Source organism: Grammomys surdaster, unplaced genomic scaffold, assembly GCF_004785775.1.
Source record: "Grammomys surdaster isolate TR1022 unplaced genomic scaffold, NIH_TR_1.0 843, whole genome shotgun sequence".
Lineage (NCBI taxonomy): Eukaryota > Metazoa > Chordata > Mammalia > Rodentia > Muridae > Grammomys > Grammomys surdaster.
The window spans coordinates 5,152,326-5,175,349 of NW_021605262.1; the positions used below are offsets into that span (position 1 = coordinate 5,152,326).

The window sequence follows — 23,024 nt, forward strand, 5'->3', positions numbered from 1 at the left end:
GTTGTATCTCTTCTTTTCTTCTTTTGCGTATAACTGTCCTCCCCTGGAGCAATGCCTGTAGACATTTGAAGTTATTACATGGAGAGGAGGCACATTTTATAGTGAAGATGGCCCCAGAGTCAGAAGTGTCAGGCTGAGCAAGTAGATTTTTATAAACATTATAAAGGTAACAGCAAAGTCTGTCCAGCCTCATACTGCCTTTGGTGGAAGTAATTTTAAGTAATTTGTGTTTAATACAGTTTTTAGGGATTGGGTTCAGATCTTTCACCTTCCTATTCATTGTCCTTTGTCAGCTCTGTTTTAGTCCCCAAGACACCCCAGATGCCAAGACCTGCTGAGACTCAGGGATAGGGTCTTTTATGATAAAAAACAAAACAGTCACTAGAGAAAGAAGACACAAAGGGAAAATCCAGAGGGAACCAGATATAAGCCCCATGAGTTACAGGGAGCATGCTTCAGTCTTTTATTGAGTTGTGACAACATATTTGATAGGTCCTCAGCACCTGGGTTGGGGCTGTTTAGGGCCCACTATGTGCATACCTCCTGGTTTGGCCTATGTTGGTTCCAGACCCCATGGGGGTCAATATGGCTCATACTCTGCATATGCATAGTATCAGTTAGTGGTGGGGTTCCCTGCCTCTCTGAAATAGAAACCTGAATACTAGCCTTCCTAAGGACAGTGGCCCAGGCTGCTTAGTGCATTTTCCTGCAGACAGACTACCTTTGTCTTGGCACTTGTAAGATTTTTCTTTTATTTACAACTTTTTAGAAGTTTCTGATGTTATTAAGAGACTCCATGATCTTCTGGCTCTTATACTCTTTCCACCTCCTCTTCCATAATGTTCTGAGGGCACTCTTAATACAGGGCAGAGGTGAGCTCCTGGCTCCTGGCTAAGCTGTGTTCTTTTCACAGTTCAGAATAGTGCTTTGCTGAGACAAGTCAACACTGGGGCCTAGTTCTTGTTTGGGAGCTGGATGGAGACCCAGCTCAGTGAACTTCTTTGCATACTGTCTGTCTGTGTTCTCTGTTTAAGACAGTAGGCCAGCATCAGACACATGCTTTCTGTTGACAGAGTTGTCCATAGTGTTGGTACATTGGGTGGCTGAGACTCAGCATAGCATTCTGCTTGAATGAAGGATACTGGGTCTGCTTCCTTCCCTACTCTCAGCCCTGACCTGTCATTCAATTATGTTCCCTCTGCTGTGAACTCCACCAGCAGTGACCTTTCAGAACAGTGGTGTATCTAGTCAGTGCTGACTACATTTACCCGCATTACATCATTTTTGTCTCATAGGGAAAGTGAAGAAGGAGCTGGACCATGAGGATAGCCACTTGAACTTGGATGAGACAGCCAGGCTCCTACAGGACTTGCATGAAGCACAAGCAGAGCGAGGAGGCTCCCGGCCATCTTCCAACCTTAGCTCTCTGTCTACTGCCTCTGAGAGGGAGCAGCATCCTCCAGGTAAGGGCCTTACACAGGTTAGGTTAGCCTGCACTGGGTGGGGGATCAGGCCCAAAGGGCCAAGATGGTGGACTTGACACAGGGGTTTATTCTGGGAGGTTTCTACACCCTTGTGCATTCCTGGGGCCAGAATATTTGTTTGGGATATAGATTTGTTGACACATACCTTTTGCCGTTCCATATTTTATTCCTTGGTTGTATCAACCAATGAAGTATTCATTTTCTATCAGGAGAACATTAACCATCCCTGGGGAGGGGTTTCCATGTTTAAGGAGAAATGAGGCACACCACTGACACTGACTGAGATCCCAGCCATGTGTAGGGTCTCAGATGCTGGCTCTGCAGTTCCTTAAAAACACCTGAGTTTGCTGAATGAGTCGGTGCTGTTTCACCAGCACAGCACTGACAACAGTTCTACCCAAGTATAGCTTAGTGACCCAGTGAGTTTATGGGAGTTATTTATATGAGCCTAAGTTGTTCCTCTTTGTCTTCTTCCATGATGTTCCTTAAGCCTTGGATTAAGTGATATGATTATTTTCTCCATCTGTGACTGAGCATGGGACCACCATGGCACATCAACAGTCCTTTATTCTTAAGAACTGAGGCTAGCAGTAGTGCTCTGTGGACATAAACACACATGTCGCAAAGGCAGATTGACAGGCATCTCATATGCATTTAACAAAACAGTAGTAGTTACTTCCCTACAGAGGCCTATGGCCTCCTCAGCCCCTGCTTTTGCCCTGGATTACAGTAGTGTATGTAAATTTCTTCCCGTGTTAATTCAATCAGAAAGTGGGATGTTGGACATAAAAGTCCACTATTTTATCACTGGGTACACCTTGCATGGTGTCTTAGTTACTGTTGTATTGATGTGAGGAGACACCATGACCAAGGCAATTTATAAAATGAAGCATTTAAAGTGCCAGGCATGGTAGTATACACTTTTAATCCCAGTACCCAGGAGGCAGAGGCAGGTGGATCTCTGTGTGTTCAAGGATACTAGTGAGTTCCAGGATTGCCAGAGCTACATCAGATACCTTGTAAGAAATAAAAATAAATAAATAAAAGAGCATTTAATTGGGGTCTTGCAGTTTCCGAGGATTAGTTTACACTCATCATTGTGGGGAGTCTGATGGTGGTAGACAGTCATGGCACTGAGTCTTAGAACTTACTAACATAGCTAAGAACTTACATCTTCACTCACAGGCAGCAGGCTGGAAGGACAGAGACACTGGGGCTGGCATGGGCTTTTGACCTCAACCCCCAGTGACATACCTCCTCCAACAGGGCCACATTTCCTAATCCTTTGCACACAGTTCCACTGATTGAGGAGCAAATACTCAAATATGTGAGCCTATGGGTACCATTCTCATTCACACTATGCTCTTAGCATGTATGGTACTGACAGGGTCTATAGCCAATCAGCCAAGCAGAGCTGTTGATGGCAAAGTATACAGCAAACTGTGTGTGTGTGGGGAGGGAGGAGGAGATATCTAGAGATAATGACCCATCTCTTCAACAAGCTTAATTTTTTCCTTTGAGGTTTTGTCACTTACATCTTCTGCAAACTGTTGCTCAATTTTAAAGCCTTCTAGCAGCTCACTAACATAGCATTTGACTTTCTGTTAGTCTTTTTCCCGTGAACTCTGGCTTGACACAAATCACAAATCTTACCCTTTTTGCCTTTGAGTGACCTGGACAGACTCTTTGTTTGCTTTTCCTTTTTCTCATCACCTCTTGGTTGCTTTTGCACTTTAAAATTTACATGCTGACGTAAGTCATTTACATCTAGCAGAGCCTTCTCTTCCCATATGGGTCACGTCCCATCGTGGGACTCAGTAAAGCCTTTAGAGCCTCTCATCAATCCCAAGATCTCTGCTCCACCAACCTCTGAACATTCCTGTGAACGCCTCACTATTCATTTAGTCTAGTGACTGAATCAAACCCTGCCTCTTTCTTCAGTAATGTCTTTCTTTTCTCTGTGGTCTTCCAGTTGCTGACATTTGAGGGAACCTCAGCTCAAGATAACCAAGTCTACCTATTACATGGAATGAGCCAGGCCTTTAACTACTTGCCGTAGCCTCCCCTGCCTTCAGGAACTACTTCCTTCCCCTAGCCTCCCCTGCCATTTGTTCTCTTTTGACCTTACATACATCCTGAAGCATTCTGTGTGCAGAATGAATCCTGATGTCTTTAAAGGAAGCCTGGTTGCAGCTACCAGAAGAAAAACTAGAGTTTTTATGATAACCTTGTGGTCAGGGTATCAAGCAAAGTAGAGCCCAAGACATCCCTAATTCAGATTGGGGTGTGCATGCACCTCTGTCTGGTGCCAGGGACGACATTGGTCTTTGTAGATATCAGTCACAGATGTTGGTTTCATAAGCTTTGCAGTTCTGTTTGGTATGCTTAAATGCCATGTTCTTTCAAATTTACAGGAAGTCCTTCTCGCCTTAGTGTTGGGGATCAACCGGATGTCACCCATGACCCTTATGAATTCCTTCAGTCTCCAGAACCTGCAGCTCCTGCCAAGAACTAACTTGTGGGTTTTCTAGATGTTTTCTTTTATTTTTCTACATTTTATTTGATACAGTTTTTGTCACAAGACAGAAACTTTTGTCTCATCCTCTCTGGCATGTAGCAGCCTGAGGAAGATGGTGGCTTGTCTGTACTGTCATGTCTGCAGCAGAGGCCCAGTAGCACCGAATGGTGTCCAGTAAGTTCTGAGCAGTGGCAATAGAACATAAATGGGTTGTAATCAAATGGCTCAATTCTGTGTCTCCTGAGCACCAGAAGCCAAGCCTGTTTATGATAATGTGCACATAGTCATTCTACATGAATTTTGCACAGCCTTCCTGCAGTTCTCAAAGGAGAGCCTGCAGAACAGGCCTTCAGAGGGTACCTTCTGTTTTCTATTTGGTCTCTGATCCAGAGGATGGAATTGTCCCCCCGACAAATAATGAACCACCCCACCTTTTAGAATGAAGTATTCAGAGTCATAAAATGTTTCAAAACTGGATGTATGTGCTGAGTACCTGTTTGTACTTGCAAAATACATGAACACAGGTCCTAATAAAGAGATGCCTAAGGTGGTAACTCTGTATGATCATCCTGTTTGCTTTGATGGTGGAGCCACCTGTTGTATCCTATAGACCAGCTGGGCAACTTGCTCCTTATTGGGTATAAAAATGCAAAGAAGATCTGACCTTCACAGGTGAGCTGCAGGTGGAAGTTCAGTTTTGAGGGGAGAAGGGCTGTGGCTAGAGGGGTATTATAGGTGGCGTGCTTTGCACAGGCAAGCAGGGCAGAAAGCAACAGGTCTATGGAAGTCTTTGAGATTTGCCACAGTCATTGGCAAAGGATAGAGTATCTCACAACTGGTAAAGCGTTAGTAAGCGATTGCAGCTAATTCTGGTCTGAGCCAAGAGCAGCACTCAGGAAAGACTGCCTGTTTCCTGGGACTGCTGTGTTTTGATCTTGGCACTACCACCTCCTATTTCAGGCTAATTTAGCTCTGGGCCACTGCCCCAACTGGGAGGGAGACTGGAAAGGTTGATTCTGGACCTGCAGCATCATGGAGATGCACTGTGCTGCACCAGCCTCCAGGAGGCTCTCACGCCTAGGCACTTATACAGCATGTCTGAGTGGAAACCTCCCAGGAACACAGCTTTTCTCCAGGGCCTGATTCTCACTGGTACACTGCCCTAGGTCTTCTACTCATGGCCAAGGTGACCTCAGTGTGATGATCTAGAGTGGGAGCCTGGGCCAGCAAAGGGCGTTTGGGCCGTGCTCTGGGGGTCCATGTTTTGTGATCCCCATAGTGGGAGGACTATACATAAGCCTTGGGAGATGCTGTTGCTTCTTGGCCCTCAGCCTGAGGTACACAGGCACACAGGCTGTTTTTGACAGTTGATCATCCAGCTACCATTTCAGAGAAAAGGAAGAAAAGCTTTTCCCAGTGCTTTCACTGATGAAAGACCTTATATCTGTAGTTTCGTGAAATTAACTGCATAAACCTAAACCATTTGCCATTTAAATTATGTAATTCATTTGCTACACTTTATTATTATGCAGCCACTACACCCATTACATTTCAGAACATCACCCTGTAAAGAAACTCCATACTCACTGAGGTCACCAGTTAATTCTCTGGATTTGTCAATTCTGGGTATTCGCCTTAGTAGGATTTCATAATTTCCTCTTACTGTTACATCTTGGAGGCCAGCCTGACTTAGGTGACTTCTCCTCACCAGACACTGTAGCCTTGGCCACTGTTCAGTACTGAGTACTGGGGAGGCCCTGGAGGCCAGACATTTCCTGGCCAAGCCAGAAACACACAACAGCTGATTGGGTAAGGTACAGGCTTGAATCTTCAACCTCACTGTCTGGATGTCACCCAGGGGCTTGTCCAGTACCCACTTCTCACTCCGGGGAAACTACCAATATCTCAGGAAAGAAAGAGGTGAGGTCAAAATGTAAGACAGTTGAAAGCCACTTTTCATCTCTTTTAGACTGGAATGCATATACATCACAGGTCAAATGAGAGGCCTGTATGCAGGTAAAGGTTTGTATAGGTATGCATGTGTGCAGGTGAGGATGGCACAGGTGAAGGCATGTACAACTGTGTGTGCAGAAGAGGGTGTGTGAATGTGAAGTATATGTGCAGGTGAGAGGTGTGCAGATGAAGTGTGCACATGGGCTATTTAGAGGTGGGATATACAGGTGAAGATGTGCAGTCAGGCATATGACAGGATGACTGTCTCCAAATCCTTAGAAGGAAAAAAGAGTCAAGCAACACCGGCACCACCTTTTGATCTAACATGAGGACCAGCCACTGCAGACCTTAGTGAACACTGGCCAGACTTCAGGGTTCAGCAGGAGGCAGTAGTTGTCATAAAGAATGAGAAAGTTTTACTTCTCATTTTTACTACTCGTGTCCAGCCCTGCAGAGATGTCATGAATACCTGGAGGAATACTGAGAACCACACAATAATGATGTGAGGGGAGATACATTCTGGGAGGCTTGCTGTCATGCATCAAGAGTCCAGCAACACATGTAGGACCTAGGAGAACATGACTTACCACCCCAGACTGTCTGGAGCACACATTCTGAATCCCAGCATACCAGGCTGTCCTTCCCACCAGTCATACTCTACCATGCTCTTACTCCTCTACCCAGTGTCTTCAGTATGTTTCACTCTCTGAATCCCATGCTCCCTGTACACTCTGGACATCGGATTCAGGTTAGACTGTAAACCCTGGGCTTTCAGCAGAGCAGCTATCACAACATCCTGCCTGCAGGTGGCTTTCTAGTGGTGATGGAAGCCACCATAGGGACTGTGAATGGAAAGAGATGTATTCTGTCTATCCTATCTCAGTCCCAGGGGTACATCCCCAGTTAGCCCACTCTGGGAGTACCCACATCATCTTGGAAGCCCACAAATAGGACCTAAACATTTCTTAAGCTAAAGTTTGAAACGTTGAGGGAAAAAACTAAAGTAATATTGTATTTGGAAATTCTCAGGAGAGAATGGGGCTTCAACAACTCACTGCTCAGCATCCATAGTCTAGGAAGTGTTACTTGACCATCCAGACCTGACCACCTTAGAGGAGCAGTCTGCAGGGTAGTTTGTCAGGCTTAGAGTTTTGTGTTTCTCTATGAAGCATGTACACCTCAGCTTCTACAGCAAAAAACCTTGGAGATCAAATGTAAAGAAGTTGGAGTTGGCAGTGCATATCAGATAGGCCCACACATAAGCCAATGGCCTTCATTTAATAGATTGCAATAGTTTTCTAGTTAAAACTCATGTAAAGCCAACTTAGTCTCTTCAGTGAGTGGTGAAGCTGGATTCTGCTTTTTAGAGTCCACACCTGTGGGAACCAGCTAGCCCCCATTTCCATCCTATCTATGCTACCCACTGGTCTCTGTTATGTCCCACAGCCAGCAGTAGTTAGTTTCCTTGGTTCCAGGGGCTGTGGCTTTATGAGCTGTGGAACCTTCCTTTGCGAGGTGTTCCGTATCTGCTTTGTTCATAGGAACACCCCACCACTGTTTAACATGTCAGCACTGAGCAACAAGTGCCTGACCTGTGCTGCTCAATCTGATGAGGGAGGTAAGACTGCAGAGTAGATATTCGCCAAAGGCAGTAATGTTTCATCTCATGAATCCCTGGGCGAGAGCCTCATGGGGGGAGATTCAGCCCACTGGAAACGCCAGCTATCATATAGCTTGTTTGGTTTCTTAGAGCTGGCAAGATTTCTGTCTGATGAACCTCTACATGGGTACGTACAATGAGAGATTCAAGACTGGGAAGCCTTCTCCTGAGAAATAAGGGCACTGATGGGAAATCATGAACAGGATGGATAACAGCAGGGTTGAACAGTTCAAAGAGAATTAGGAGAGGCACCTAAGGCCACATCTAGAGAATTCATGGCTGTGAGTAACATGTAAGAAGTTGTGGGAGTGTTAGCTATAGCTGTGTTAGTAGTCATGGCAGGGTCCTATACTGAGGCCTACAGTGGAGAGTATAGAAGGAAGAGACATGAACCAAGTAGTCACAGACACTAGAAGCTCCCAGCACCACTGACTCTTGAATCTAAAATCACAATTCAAAGCTTACCAGAGTCACACATCCTTAGTCAAGTTTTGAGAGGATCAGTTATGCTATTATGAAATGAGTGAATGAAGAAACTCCAGACAGTGGGGTGTAACTTTGAGGGAGTCAAGCCAGAGTATTAACAGGTATCATGAGCAGAATATAGACAGAGACAGGCAGAAGAGATAGTTTGGGTAGCCAGGGAGCAAGAAGGAGGATTCCAGGGGACCTAAGAATTGTGTGGCGCATGCGTATGATGTAAGGAGTGGTGTTTCGTGAGTATTGTGGAGCTGTATGTTCTATGTGTGGTGTGTAGCTTTGTGTGATATGTATATTCCCACATAGCAACTATCAAAGCTAAACTTTGGGACTGGTAGGGAGATGAGGGGTCATCTTGTTGGCTCACTGCCAGACCCCTTTCCTTGTTCTGTGCTCTTCTTGTCCTGGGCCCTCTCTCTAGTGCTCTCCCTCCACAGTAGCACCTCTCCAGGAGGAAGCGTAGTGGGAGGTAGGGTTCTATGAAAATGGATGCACTTGGGTTCTTATATAAGAAGGCCTCAGTGTTGTTCTCTTTATGTCTTTTCTTATATCTGTCACTTGAACATTTGGGACAGAATTGTGTCATCAAGAGAAGTACTCTAGCAGATCTGACCTAATCAAGGGGTCTATTCATGAAAATCTGGTCTCACAGAGGTGTAGAATAGACATACCCAGCCTTGTGCCCACTATCTTGGGAGCTGCAAACCTACCTGCCATGATAGGGATCTCCTGCCAACCCTAGTCATATAGATATCAGCTTCTGGCCCAGGTTCTGGTGACACCCCTGACAATGACAAGTGGTATTGCAAGACACTCTTTCTATGCCCAGGAATAGACAGCTTTGTGTCCTTTTTGTCTCTCAGATGAACATCTGTGGCTTCAACCGGAACCGGGTCCTCCCAGAAGCCCAGGAAAACAATGTGAAGAAGCACCTACCACGCCCTCTGTCTAGGGTGAATGGCTGGTCACCACCCCTCCACTCCTTTCAGGCACTAACCTGGACCACCTACCTGACCATGTCCATTGTCACCTTTGGGATCTTTATCCCCTTTCTGCAAACTACCTGGAAACGTGCTGCCAATATTGTATCCTTTGTACTAGAAGGGTGGGCTCCTGGGCTACATGTCTCTTGGAAGGGAGAGGGCTTCTGAAGGTCTTCAAGAGAATTGGTCCTGAGCCCTATCATACCTATGCAGTGGGCTCTGTCTCTGCCTAGATTACTTTTTTCTGTGGTGTTGAAGTCAGCCCCGTGACTCCCACATTGCCTGATAGAAGGTGCTCTTGCTATTGTGAATATTAGCATCTGCTAGATACAAAATGACAAGTAGGGACGGACCCTGGAAGTGGTGACCCAAGGGAAGGGAAGCAGCTATAGACTGCAGTCACATCTTTCTTACAGTGTACAGAGAGGCCCTTCTCTGTTGACTCAGAGAGTAGTGAAATCAGTAAGAAAGGGCTTCAGAAGCATATACTTGGCTGTCACTGACCCACAGCCTGCCAGTATGCTTCAATAGCTCTATAGAGCCCATTCCTAGAGCATGGAAAGTATACAGGAGTCTTGCACCTATACAGGCCTTTAGAGATGGTTCCTCAGGGCAATGGGAAGACCTGTATCCATACTCACTTCTTTATGGCATGGTGTATATTAGGGTGGGCATCTGATCAAAGAGACCAGGCCTTTAGGGATAAGTCCACTTAGAGTCAGTGCCAAGCTGGTGCAAAGTGGACCTATGCTTAGAAAATTGCATCTACAAGCCATAGACGAGGACTGGTGGCATTTATCTTAGTGAGGACATACTCTTGGGAGTAGGGTCTACAGTGGACTTTACTTTGCAGGTCCTAGGAGTTAGGAGAACTAGGCATATGTAGTGGAAGGAGACCTTGCAGAACACAGGACTGAGTGACTGTTCAAGAGCCAGGGCAAGTACTGCCACATCTTGGCAGAGACTGGATACAGTAGTAGTTCACAGTCACCCACTTCAGCAGTTAGAACTGACAAGTCTTTCATTTTTCACATGCATGTTAAGGGTTGCATCTTAAAAAAAAAAAAAAACCTCAGATGTCAGAAACTATCACACGTAAATGCTGTGGTTTATAATGAAGCCTGGTTCTTATGCTCATAACCACTATGCTATTATCTTCCTGGAAAAGCACACAGCACACTCTGCCACTCATTCTCTAATATCCCTGTTGCCAGCACCACCATTTTCTTTATTATCTTTCAGTGAGTACTGGGGATTGAACCCAGGGCACTTATTGTACCATAACTTGTAATTGCAGCACCGTGAAGCTTCCCACAGTGTGGTGGTACCTCTAGGTCTTTGGTTGAAGAAACTGGAGCAGAGTATCTCCCAGTTCAGCTGTGGCTGGTTCTTTTCTACATAGTGGTAGAAACTCCTTTGTGGGAAGGCTTTTGAGAATGAATTCAATGTAACAGGTAAAAAGTTACTCAGGTTTTCTGCTTCATCTTATGTTCGTTTTAGTAAGGTATGTTTCTCATGAAATTTGAGTATTCTAAAATGTCAAATTTCTTAGAATAAAGTTATTCACAATGTTGCCTATGCTTTTTATTTCATCTCTGAAGGATGCAATTTTTTTTTGGACAGAATTTTCTGCATAGCCCAATATGGCTATGAACTTGTGATCCTCCAGGCTCAGCCTAAGTGTTAGAATTAGGTGTGTATGACATTCAGTACATATAGTAACATCTTCATTGGCTGCCTGCTTGCCTCCCTTCCTCCCTCTCTCTCTCCTTCCCTCTCCCCTCTTTTCTTCCTTCATTCCCTCCCTCCATGCCCACCCTCTTTCTTTTTACCTGAAATTGTATCTTTCTATGTGACCCAGGCTCACCGCAAACACCCAGTCCTCCTGCCTCAGCCTCTCCAATGATGGAATTTCAGGTGTGCATGACCACTCTGGCTTTCTTGTAGAGAATCACCTTTACAGTTTACTACTTTTCTCTACTGTTGGCCTCTTTCTATCTTTAATTTTCCAGCTTTTATTTTTATTACCCCTTCTTTCATCTAACATCGGGATTCTCACCTTTAAGTGGAAATGCAGGTCATTGGCTTCCTCAACATATACTTAGAGTTATGCTACTATATTTTCCCTGAAAGTTTGAGCCCTGTGCTGGGTAGTTTTGTCAATTTGACACAGCTAGAGTAATTTTGGAGAGGGAAACTTAATTGAGAAAATGCCTCTATGGTATTGGCCCGTAGGTCATTTTCTTTATTGATAATTGATGTGGGAAAGCCCAGCTCACTGTGGACAGTGCCTTTCCTGGACCAGGTTGTCCTGGATGGTATAAGTCAGCAAACTGAACAAGCCATAGTAAGCAAGACAATAAGCAGTGTTCCTCCATGGCTTCTGTTTCAGTTCCTGCCCCCAGGTTCCTGTCCTGCTGGAGTTCCTGCCCTGACTTCCCTCAGTGATGGACTATTACCTGGAAATGTACAATGAAATAAACCCTTTCTTCCCCAAGTTGCTTTGGTCATGATGTTTTTATCACAGCAATAGAAATCACAACTAAGAAGGCCCCTCATTGCCTGTATTCCCAGAGCAGGCCAACACCAGTTGCTCATGTAGTCTTGTTAGTGATAGGAGACTTATTTTTAGAGATAAACCAAAGATGCCTCTGGCAGGTACACTGTGAGCCCACAGACATCCTGGCAATGTGCAACCCTGGAAATACATATCCTGGGACACACATCATGGACATACATACTCTGGATACTTCCATCCCAGGTACATTCACCCTGAGCACATATACATCCCAGTATGCATAGGCACATATACATCCTGGACAGACTTCCTCCACCCTGCACATGCATCCTGGGCACACACACATTCCAGGCATATATTCACACATCCAAGATATACATGCCCTGGAAAAATGTACATCCCAAAGCATACTTGTGACCAAGACTCCCCCCAACACACACAACCATGGTACATGCACCTTGAGTTTGCACACATCTCAGGCACATATATCTCAGGCATGTGAACCCTGGACACACTTTTACTCAATCTATCTTACAACATCTAGTCTTGTCAGTGAGAGACAGGCTGAGGGTGGCCTGCAGGAATCAACTACAGGTGCAGTGAGTAGCCTCAGATCCCTGCCCCACTACCATGCCCAGGATCCAAATAAGTAGCAGCATCCTCTTCTAAGAGGAGTCTTTGCTATAAAGCCCAGGTTCTATCCAGTCACCAGAACGGAGTGGGCATTTGAACTGTGTGAGACTAAGCCATGTGGAAGTTCAAATTTCCACAAGGGAGGGAGACAGAAAGATGCAGCTGCTTGAGTCATGCTATTCAAATATACAGCACTCCACCAACCTTCTTCTCTTCTCATCAGGGTGACAGGTTCCAACTCTGAGTGGTAGCCCATCTCACTATACCTAGTACGGAGCCCACAAACCCTGCTGTACTCTCCTTGGTCTTCCAGAATCTCCAGACCTTGTTGTTGGCCTACTGAGCCTCCATTGTGTCCTGACACCCAGGGCCTCTGCTCTCCAATAGCTTCTGTCTGGGGTCGTCTCCTTTAACCAAGACTCCTCAGCCCCCTAGGTCTGCAGAGTTGAAAACCAATGCCATCAGTTCCTGTTGTGCTCTTTAATGTAGGTAATTGTCTTCCTGGGCCTACAACCATGATGAGGGATAAGAGATGATATTGAAGTCATCAGCCCATCGCTCATCAGCTTCTGTCTATGTGACATCAGACACGGAACCCCCACTAAATGCCTTAGCATGGATAAAAAACAGGCAATAGTTCGACAATTTCTAATGTCTCCCAAATGTCCTTTATACAAGTTTTTAAAAGCCAGAATCTAGTCATCTTTGAGTCTTGAATGTAGGAAGAGAACCTCCCTGTCTTCTTACTGGCGCATGGCGGTTGCCAGTCTGAGCTTGGCTGTAGCATTTCTGAGATGTTAGGTAGCCTGTGGCCTGTCAGGTTGACCAGGAAGTTTCAGTAAGAGTATGATACAGGTGTTAGCACAACCCACTGCCATTAGAGTGTAGTACCTGTGGGAGTCTAGCTACAGTCAGTGCTAAATCTAGATCTGCCATTCTTCCTGAATTTGTCCACCTATGCCTGATAAAGGAGGACTTTCTTCCCTGCTCCCTGCCTTCCGTCTTGCTTCCTTTCTTTCATGTCTTTCCATCAGTACTGTGGAATAATGTGTGTGAGACATATGGCTGTCCTAAAAGAGCTACCCAAGGTGTCTTGGGCGAGAGGTGATGTATTTCTTTTAGTTCTGGGGTAGCAGTCTAAAATGAAACTGACCCAGGGCCACATTCTCCTGAAAGTCACTGGATAGTACTCTGTCACCTGGTACTACCTTGGCCTGGGAATGCAGTCTTCTCCCAGTGTTGGCTCATCTTCTGCCTTGGGAATTCAGTCTGCTGTGTTTCTCATAAAAATATTTAGTGTGTGTGTGTGTGTGTGTGTGTGTGTGTGTGTTTGTATTCTGTTCACCATAGCATGTATGTGGAGTTCAGAGGACAACATTCTTTTCTTTTTTCTATTTATTTATTCAGTTTACATCCAAGAAGGAGGAGAAGCCCCCTCCGCTGCCCCCCGCAGGGTACCAACACACCCTGCCACATCAAGACACTGCAGGACCCAGCACATCCTCTCCTGCTGGGGCCAGACAAGGCAGCTTAGAATGGGATTCACAGGCGGGCAACACAATCAGTGACAGCTCTCTACCCCATTCCTGTAGAGGACAACTTTCAGGAGTTGATTCTCTCTCTACCACAGGATCTGGGTTGTCAGGCTTCCACAGAAAGCTCTTTGAACTGCTGAATCTCCTTGTTGGTCTCCAGTTGCCATTTTCATAAGGTCGGTGATCACAGTGGATCAGATTGTTCCCAGTGACCTCCTTTACCTGGCTTATGATGACTCTGTTTTGCAAATGAGGTCTGCAAACTTTGGTGTCAGGACGTGGATATGTTTAGGAGACACACACTGTCTGATAGCCACTGATTGCTTCTTTTTTATTCCTAACATGACCCTGTTTGACCCTGGATCTTTTCTGGTGGTTTTGTGTTTGCTGCAGTGGGCCATTCCTGCCACATACCCAAATGCCTCAGCTCCATTTCTTCCCAGAGCCCTTTTAAACCTACTTGGAAGCTCAGTCTCAGCTGTTGTCCAGAGACGCTGGAGCTCCTTCAGCTTCGTTGGCTTTTCAGGTCAGGCTGTTGCCTCTGAAATTCTTTTATTAGCCTGACTACATTGGCATTGTGCTCAAACGAGCAGCGCATAGTACTAGTTTGTAGCCACTAGAGGGCACCAGCATCATTTGGCACCTGCTAGGCACTATGAGGGGCTAGGAAGAGAGGGGCTGGGTTAGAAGAGCTAGGACTTTCTGTGGTTAGGATCTAAGGAAACCCTGAGGCCAGAGAAAAATCTTGAAGATCCTTTCTGTGGTTCAGATGAGAAAGAGTGCACCAGGCTGGTGGCTTGTGAGGGTCCTGTTGTCAGTGGGACTCCTTTCCTGTTGACAAGGGAATAGATAATAAACACAATTTAGCCAACAGAACCCACGGTGGAATATCAAAACTTTAGCCTAGAAATCTTTTTTTGAGTCCTGTGTTGTGCCAAGGCAATGTGAACTGGGGTGTGGGGGGGACATCAAGCAGGATGTCTTAAGCTGCTGCTGTAGCTCAGCTGCAGAATTTGCCCTGGAGGAATCATGAGCCCAGACAGTATCAGAATGTTGGCTCCTCCTGAGCCTCCCCTCTTCCTGCGGAAACAGGACAAGGGAGAGGTCACTAGTTCGAGGAGGCTGAGGAGGGTGGTGTCCTGAGCTGGCGTCCTTCCTTTGTTTGTTTACTAAACACAGATTGTTGCTAGGGAATGTTCTAGCCAGCTGTGGTTCTCATAGGCAACCCACATGGAAACTTCCAGAGGGAGTTGGAGGGAGGCCCCCATGGAGGACGCCTCACCCTGCTTCTTTCACATTTAGCTATCCACTGAGACAAGGCTCTAGAGAAGACAGGGGCAGATCCTGAAGAAGCTTTTCTTCTGGGTTCCTCCTTGGGAATGTCACCCTGGTGTGTGGTAAGAAGTGACCAGCCATGTCATCTGAGACAAAATACAGTATAGTAAGGTCACCAGCATGATTCCTATGGGTGACAGGGATATCATTGAGTGGTTAAAAAAAATTGCTGGCAACATGTTCCTGGACAAGCTTTGCACAGGAGAATGTGATAAAAGATGTGCTGTAACTTTGTCTTTTGTAGGAGAGTTCCATGTCCTAGAGGGACAGATTGAAGGTTGTGTCTGAGATCTGAGTCCCTTTTGTGACCAGAGGCCTTTTGTGACAGATAAATGCTTTTAGGGTGGCCTCCTGATACTCCATGTGATGACTGGGGACTGACTGTCCTTTAGGGTCTGTTTAGAAGGCTCAGGTTCAAGGGAACTTGGCTCAGTTGTACCCTGAGAACTACTTTGCAGCCATACCACCCCCCCCCACACACACACATATGCTATGATTAGACTGTATCCTAGGAGTCCCCAGTAGTATGGGTTTGGATGCTGGTGTTTTGGAGAAGATATGAGGGTATCACGAGGTGTGGTCACAGAGGGCCTGGGTGGTTGACCTCAGCCTTACCTGATTTGCTCCCCAAAATGCCTCTTGGGCTTTCTACCTGCCTACTGGTTTCTGTTAGAACAGACTTGTTCTAGTGTTACAGGGAACACTAGAGTCAGCACCTCAGGCAGTATAAGACTTCCCATGTCCCTGACCCTTACACACCAGTGTCCCAGGCTCTGAACATGCTCCTTACTATCTGTCACCATGAGGGAAGCACATTAGCCCTCAAATTAGCTTCACGGAGTGGGAACAGCGGCTGGACTATGCTCTTGTCACAGTAGTATCAACAGCTGTGAGTAACCCTGTGCCCAGCCCCGCTGGCCTCTACCATAGCTGCAATCTGTTTTACAATAGAACAGGTAGTAAAAGCCTCTTCTGCTATACACACATCCAGTCCTGCACCAGCTCCTACTCTGGTCTTCCTGGAATATAGCTTTCTGTCTTCCTCACAGTCATTTCTCTGTGCTCTGAACCTGTTTCTCAGTCCTGTGTCCATGCCCAGAATCCTGCATACTGGCCAGTTCATGCTGGAAGATGGGGTGAGCAAGACAGGGCCCGCACCAGAGTTTGGGTCAGCATATAGGCCTCTTGCAGGCTTATCCTACATCATTGATTCTTTTGGGACCTTCATTAGGGTTCTTCCACAACACATGTTGCCCACAAAATGCAACCCTAGCATGCAGGATGGCTCTGGAAATCAGCACTACAAGCCAGGCCAACAACTGAGTTCTTAGAAGGGCTGGAAAAAGGGGTTTCTTGTTGAGTTAACTGCCCATGTCCTGTTAAAATCTCTGCAGAGCCTCTTGTGTGTGCCTATGTCCTTTCTCTTGCCTGGACACAAGGTAGCCTGCCTGCTGGCACAAACTTAGGCTGTGGGGCATGGGACTTTGTTGGCTTCCTTTAGAGATGCCGTAAATGCTGGTCTATCTGGCCCAGAAATCAGGGCAAGAGAGGGGAGCCTCTGTAATTGATACCTCCTTTTGTATATTATCCCAGGGACAGGAGGAGAGATGGAGGGGACAAAGATCTTTTTCTTGTGGTCATGTAGGCTTAGATGGGCAAAGTCCAAAGGTACCTGAGAGTCTCATGACCCCTGAAGCTCTAACTCAAGCTGAGATTGGAGTGTACCCTCCAAATGATGCCTAACCTTCATGTTTCTGGTGAACATAGCTTTCTCCTGTATTGTGGCCAACAGTAACTCTATTGCTAATGGAACCCACATATATTACATGGTCTAGCCTGGTCTAGTCCCATTTGTATCCTAGGCTTTCCCATCTGGGAAACACCTGCCACCAGGTGAACCACTTTGGGCCTCTGAAGCTATCATTAAGGTATAAACTACTCTTTTTGAAGGCTTTTCCTTGTCCCTGGCCGCATAAGACATTTCAGGGCTTGTGCACACTGTGACCAGTAGTTATCTGGCTTGTCTGATTCTCCAAAGTGAGTGACTCTATGGGATATGCTCTCAGATGCTGCAGATATCAATGACTAGGAGTCCCAGGGTCTTTCCTTAGTCTCTGACACTGTCTGTCACATTGGGAGACACTTTTTACCATGTCAGCCAGGCTCAGGGCTGTGTGTTCCTTGACAGCCCAGGTGATGGGTGGGGTGTTCACGTTCCACCTCATCGTGCACTTGATCGCAATTACCATCGATCCAGCTGACAACAATGTCCGACTCAAAAAGGACTACATGAAGCCTATGCCGACCTTCGACAGGTCCAAACACGCACATGTGATTCAGAACCAGTATTGCCACCTGTGTGAGGTTACCGTGTGAGTGGAGTAGGAGTTTGGGTGTAGAGTCCTGCTGACCCGTGGCCCCACAGTTGCCCAGATGAGCCTGGTGTTGCTGGGCACTAGGTTTTTGTGGCACTCCATAGAGGGCTCAGTCACGTACTCACAGCCTCCTAGTGGGCCGCACTATACTGCCCTACCCTATAGGCTGACAATCCCAATAACTCTCTCCCTTGGTGTGAAGAGCTGCAGTCTGAGGCCCAGTGGTGTCTTTCTCAGGTCATCTTGTACACACAGGCCCTTTGAGGTGGTGGTGGTGGGGCAAGCATTCTACTTCCTTGTGGTTTTTCTGATAAACCTCACATTTCTAATTGGGGAGGAGGGAAGGCAATTTCAACTGATGCCTGGTGAGGTACAAAGTCTCCAGAACCTGAGCAGGGCAGCGCACTGACTTGGCTACAGGAAGGTTCTGTAGGCACTGGGTGAACTACCAGCCTTCAACTCCTAGATAGGCTCCCATCTAGCAAACAAGCCTACTTACAGGGAAGTCTTGGGTCCATCTTCCAGGAAAAATGCCCATGGGCACAGGCTTCTCTCTGCCCAAGATGGCCTTGTCTTTTCTACAGACTTCCAGTTCCCTACTGTCTTCAGATGGAGACCCCACCCACCATTTCATGGTAGTCACATAGTTCCCGTTGTGCATTTGGGGCTAACAAGCTGTTTCTTCCAATTTCTCTTCCAGGAGCAAAAAAGCCAAACATTGCAGCTCCTGCAACAAATGTGTCTCTGGCTTTGACCACCACTGCAAATGGCTGAACAACTGTGTGGGCAGGAGAAACTACTGGTGAGGCACTTTCAGGGTCAAGGCTGTGACCTAGGAGAGGGATCTGTGGCCTGGTATTCCTAGGAATAAGTGGCAGGTGATGGAGTGGAGGGGGCCATCAACTTGGGGAACATCACAGGGAAAGGATGACCTTTGGGCCATGTCTCTGTCTCCAACTATGGCAGAGCTTAGTGCTTGTGTGCTGCCAGGTTTGATATGTGTTTGGTGGGGCTGTTCCTAAACATGTGGGTCAAGTTCACACTCACAAAGTCCGTAAATCGAGTGCTCATCATGAACAGTAGGTCAAAGCCTGGTCTAGCCTTCTAAACTTACTTCAAGACCTTCTCAACGTCATGGCCATCAATCTAAGAACAGTGGCTAGACCCTTGAGCACAGGAGTAAGCATCTAGGCCATCTTAAGGCATTGCCCTGCTCATGAATGCAGAATCCAGAGAGCTTCTGGGCATCTGGATTCTGAGGCCAGGGTACTTAACTTCCCTAATGCTGTGAACCTTTAATAGCGTTCTTCATGCTGTGGTGACCCCAACTATAAAACTGTTTTAATTGCTACTTCATAACTATAGTTTTGCTACTGTTATGAATAGTAATGTAAATATTTTTGGAAATAGAGGTTTGTCAAAGGAGTTTTGACCCACAGGTTGAGAACCACTGGCCTAGGTTGTCCATTAGCCCTGTGAGTTCTGAAGATGAACAGGATATAGTAGCCCCTTATACCAACACTGTTCTTTCCCTTGCTCTGACAACACATTGGGCTATGATGTCTCTGCCATCCATCCAGGGAAAAACTACTGTTACTAGGCATCCCAGTGTACCCTTCAAGTGACCACCATGGTTCTAGAAGTGACTGGATTAGCCAGGAGATCCTTGTCCACTGTCCCTTTGAGAGCCTCATACTGCCTGGACACAGGGAAATGAGATTTTTTTTTCTGTCTAATCAACCAGTTTTTAGGAAGGTAAATTGGAATAGATGGAGTCTGCCCATGAGTGGGGAGAAGGCAGAAGAAAGCACGCTTGCTGTGGCATTGACACATGGCCTTTATGTGCCAAAATTGAGGTCAAGGGAAGAGCAGAGGATGATAGAGGTACCACCCATTCTCACTAGTTAGCACTGATTCTTAGCATCTTCACTTTCTGTCCCCTCACTCTCCAGTGCCCAAGAAAGCATGAGTAGGGGCAATGGGATTAAAAAAAACATTTAAACATTTTTATTTGTAGTTCATGTATGTGAATGTTTAGTCTATTTTTATGTCTGGGTATCTCTTACCCCCAGAGGGCATCATATCCCCCTGGAACTGGAGTTACAAACAGTTGTGAACCACCATGTACATACTGGGAATTGAACCCTGGTCCTCTGGAAGAGCAGTCAGTGATCTTAACCACTGAGCCATCTCTCTTGACCATCAGTGGCATTTTGATATAATTTGACCCCAGAGTTGAATAGAAGCCCACGTCTCACAGTCCTAATAAACAGGAAGCCATATGGATATTGCAGAATGGGGTACAGCAAAGGCTGGAGAAGCTCGACACAGTGTATGGGAAGGCAGTGAATGAAGAAGGTAGAGGAGGAGGAGGGAAGAGGAAGAAAGAAGAGAAAGATGAGGAGGAGGAAGAAGAATAAGAAGAATGGAGGAGAACAAGAAGGAGAACAAGAAGAGGGAGAAGAAGAAGAACAACAACAACAATGGGGAGGAGGGGGAAGAGGAGGAGGAAGAGAAGGAGAATAAAAAGAAAGGGAACAAGGAGAATAAGAAGGCTAACAAGAAGAAGGAGAAGGATGAAAAGAAGGAGGAAGAGGAGGAGGAAGAGGAGGAAGAAGAGGAGGAGGAAGAGGAAGAAGAGGAAGAAGAGGAGGAGGAACAGCATCAACAAGAACAAGAACAAAACCAAAGACAACAGCAACAACAACAACAACAAAACCAAGAAAGGCTTTGATTCCTGAGTAGCCATGATTAGAATACACTTGCTGGAAGATGTTCTGTTCACCTAGGTGTTAGTCTGCCATCTTGGGGATTGATTTTTCCTATTGGATGGGAATGACACTCTTGTGTAGACTGCAGAATGGAAGGACATGAGGGCTCAGGTAGAAGGCTATGGGAAATGTGGAGCAGTATAATTATGAGCCAGAATCAGCCTAGAGTATGTGAAGGACATAGTAGAAAGAACACAAGAAGGAAGGGTGGAGAAGACACCAGTAGACTTCTGGTTCTGTGCTTCCACATTACCACACCAGACCTGTGTGTTGATCTTATGTACTCAGCTGGGTATTAGTCTGTGCTAATCTCTGACTTGCTCATCTCTGAGAAGTATTCTCTCATGCAGGTTCTTCTTCTGCTCTGTGGCCTCAGCTGCATTTGGGCTTCTTGGTATGATGATTATCTTGTTGTACGTCTTCATCCAGTATTTTGTCGACCCTGATGAGCTTCGCACAGATCCCCTATATAAAGGTACCCATCTGATGCTCAGGGATTGCTACTGCCTGGTTCCCATGCGCTGAGCGTTAGGCTTCCAGACCTTACCTCAACCCGTCTATATTCTCTCACTCTCCAATTGACCTGAGACCAGGGATTAGAGTGATGTATACCCTGACCTTTCAATCAGTCTTGAACACCTAGACAGTGGACTATTTAGCAGTGCTGGGTGGAGAAGGCAGGTGCCTATCTTGTAGGAGACAACTATTTGTAGACAGGAACAGAAGAAAGCAGGGCTATTATATGTCTAGCCACAGATTCTGAGGAGAAGCTCAGTGATTCTATGATTGAATAGGTCCAGAAGTCCAAGCCCATGACATAAATGTCAGAAACAAACAAGAAGGAAAGGGATTGGGTTGAACATGGCCACCAAAATGTGTCTGAGTCCTGTCCTAGACACGAGATGGCACATTATTTGGAAAAAGTGTCTCCGAGCTAAGAAACTCATATTAGGCCCCTCATGTGCCCAAAATCCAATGACAATGTCTTCAGGAGAAACAAGAGGAAATACAGACTTGCAAAGGACCTATGGAAGTAGGACTCATAGGCTGGACAATATGACCATAAGCCCAGGAGCACTCAGAGCAGAAAGAGGATAGAAGGGGCATTTTCTGGAACCACAGAAAAGATGCTCTGATTTCAGGCTTGTGGCTTACAGATATGAGAGGATTACTGTATAGCCTAAGTTCCACCAGATTATGATCACTTGCTACAAAAGCCCCAAGATACTGACACAGGTGACTTAAGTGGGATGTTCCTTTGCTGGTTATCCTATGGGCTAGGGGGGTACCACCCCACCTCCCCTCCAAGCATCATAGGCATCTACCCAAGCCCTGCTATAGGAGAGGTTAGCATCTTGTGCCACTTGTCTTGGGGCATTCCTGGAGCCAACATGACAGAATGTTCTTTTAAGAAAGAGCTTTGTGAGATCCATGTAGAAGGACCTCAGCTTCCATATCCTCTGTAACTACTTAGGACTTCTTGGTACTCCTTAGCATGAAATGGCCCCTTCATTAATAATGCTATTACATTTCCCTAAACTATTGCCATGCTGAGCAAGTAGAGAAAGGTAAAAGAAAGGAAGGGAATAGAGAAAGTCAGAGTATGGTGACTGATGGTCAGAGTATGGTGAAAGTCAGAGTATGTGTCATGCCACTGACCATGACATCAAATGTGGTGCAGAGAAGTGAAGCACATCACTCCTAGGAGTAGACTTGTGATTCTTTGAGTATGAGTGGAGGTCACTTCCTGGTTTGCCATTCCAGGACCCTACAGAGTCCATGGCTTGAACTCAGCATCTTGTGGGCTGAAGTTCACCATGTCATCACTGAGTAAGGGACATCTGTGAGTGGACATCCAGTGGCCCAGCCCACATGGCAGCATATGGTATTCCCTTTTCAGATTACACCATTCTAGAATGTGATAAGGGTCAACATGCTTGGGCTTGGAGTCTGATCCTCCACTGGTCTGCACACAGCCTTGGAGACACCATATTCATAGTCTTGATCTTGAGGGCCATAGAGAACAGTGTTTAAGAAATTCACTAAGAGGGCTCGGTCTTCACTGATGTCTGTGAGGTGACTGATCTGAAATAAAGGTCAAGACTTTGGAGAAGGGGAGGAGAGGGGCTGGCTCTGCAATCCAGTATTCAGGAACTTCTATCATCTTGAATCCATAAAGTGGGAATCATATCATAGTGCTAGCCACAGCCAGTGGGTCCATAGGATAGGGCAAACGCAGGGCAAAACCTATCCCTTGGCTGGCTGTCCTCACTCACCCTAGCAAGTGCTATCCCTCTGCTTACCTGACCACAGGTGCTGCAGTTTGGATAGGTGTTGGATGGACATATCTCTCTGTCTTCATAGAGATCAGCTCTGAGAACATATGGCTGCTGTTCCCCTCACTGTGGCCTGTGCCTGTGAAGACCCCTGTGGTCCTTTCCATCGCGGTGATGGTACTGCTGCTAGACATTGCCGGCTTTGTGCTGCTCGGGCATCTGTTCCTCTTCCACATCTACCTGAGTATGTACCACTCTAGTCTTGCCACTTTAGTTCACCTGTCTTGAGGCAGACAGTGCTTTGGGAATCCTTGCCAGAAATGAGCTCATAGAAAAAGGACAGACTACAGGAAAGAGAGACCAAAAGAAGGCCAGCAAGTCGCAGGGAACTGAACTCATGGTCAGAAGCCCACAGAAAGCACAGGAGACACTAAAATATACAGAGATAAGAGAATATGACTATTATGCAAGAGTAGGACACTAGGAGCAGCAGGATTTAAGAA

At 46.2% G+C, this 23,024-nt stretch overlaps 2 protein-coding genes across 8 annotated transcripts in view; both read left to right on the top strand.

Annotated features, from left to right (window-relative positions):
• The window catches only part of Brd9 (bromodomain containing 9), a 28,797-nt gene extending 19,727 nt beyond the window's left edge, over nt 1–9,070 (top strand). For 3 of the 7 annotated variants that reach the window (XM_028782706.1, XM_028782708.1, XM_028782710.1), the window contains exons 15-17: nt 1,296–1,463; nt 3,899–4,002; nt 8,959–9,070. In XM_028782706.1, the coding sequence (XP_028638539.1) occupies nt 1,296–1,463; nt 3,899–3,999 (269 nt within the window). In that variant the 3' untranslated portion in view covers nt 4,000–4,002; nt 8,959–9,070. Of the gene's footprint in view, nt 1–1,295; nt 1,464–3,898; nt 4,562–8,958 lie in introns of those variants that run through there. The other 4 variants (XM_028782709.1, XM_028782711.1, XM_028782707.1 and 1 more) reach the window with 3 other exon arrangements.
• On the top strand, nt 8,959–22,809 carry LOC114634106 (probable palmitoyltransferase ZDHHC11). Its single transcript, XM_028782761.1, has 5 exons — nt 8,959–9,180; nt 17,293–17,471; nt 18,175–18,276; nt 20,596–20,720; nt 22,610–22,809. The coding sequence occupies exons 1-5, from the start codon at nt 8,959–8,961 to the stop codon at nt 22,807–22,809; spliced, it is 828 nt and encodes a 275-aa protein (XP_028638594.1).
• The last annotated feature ends 215 nt before the right edge of the window (nt 22,810–23,024 follow it).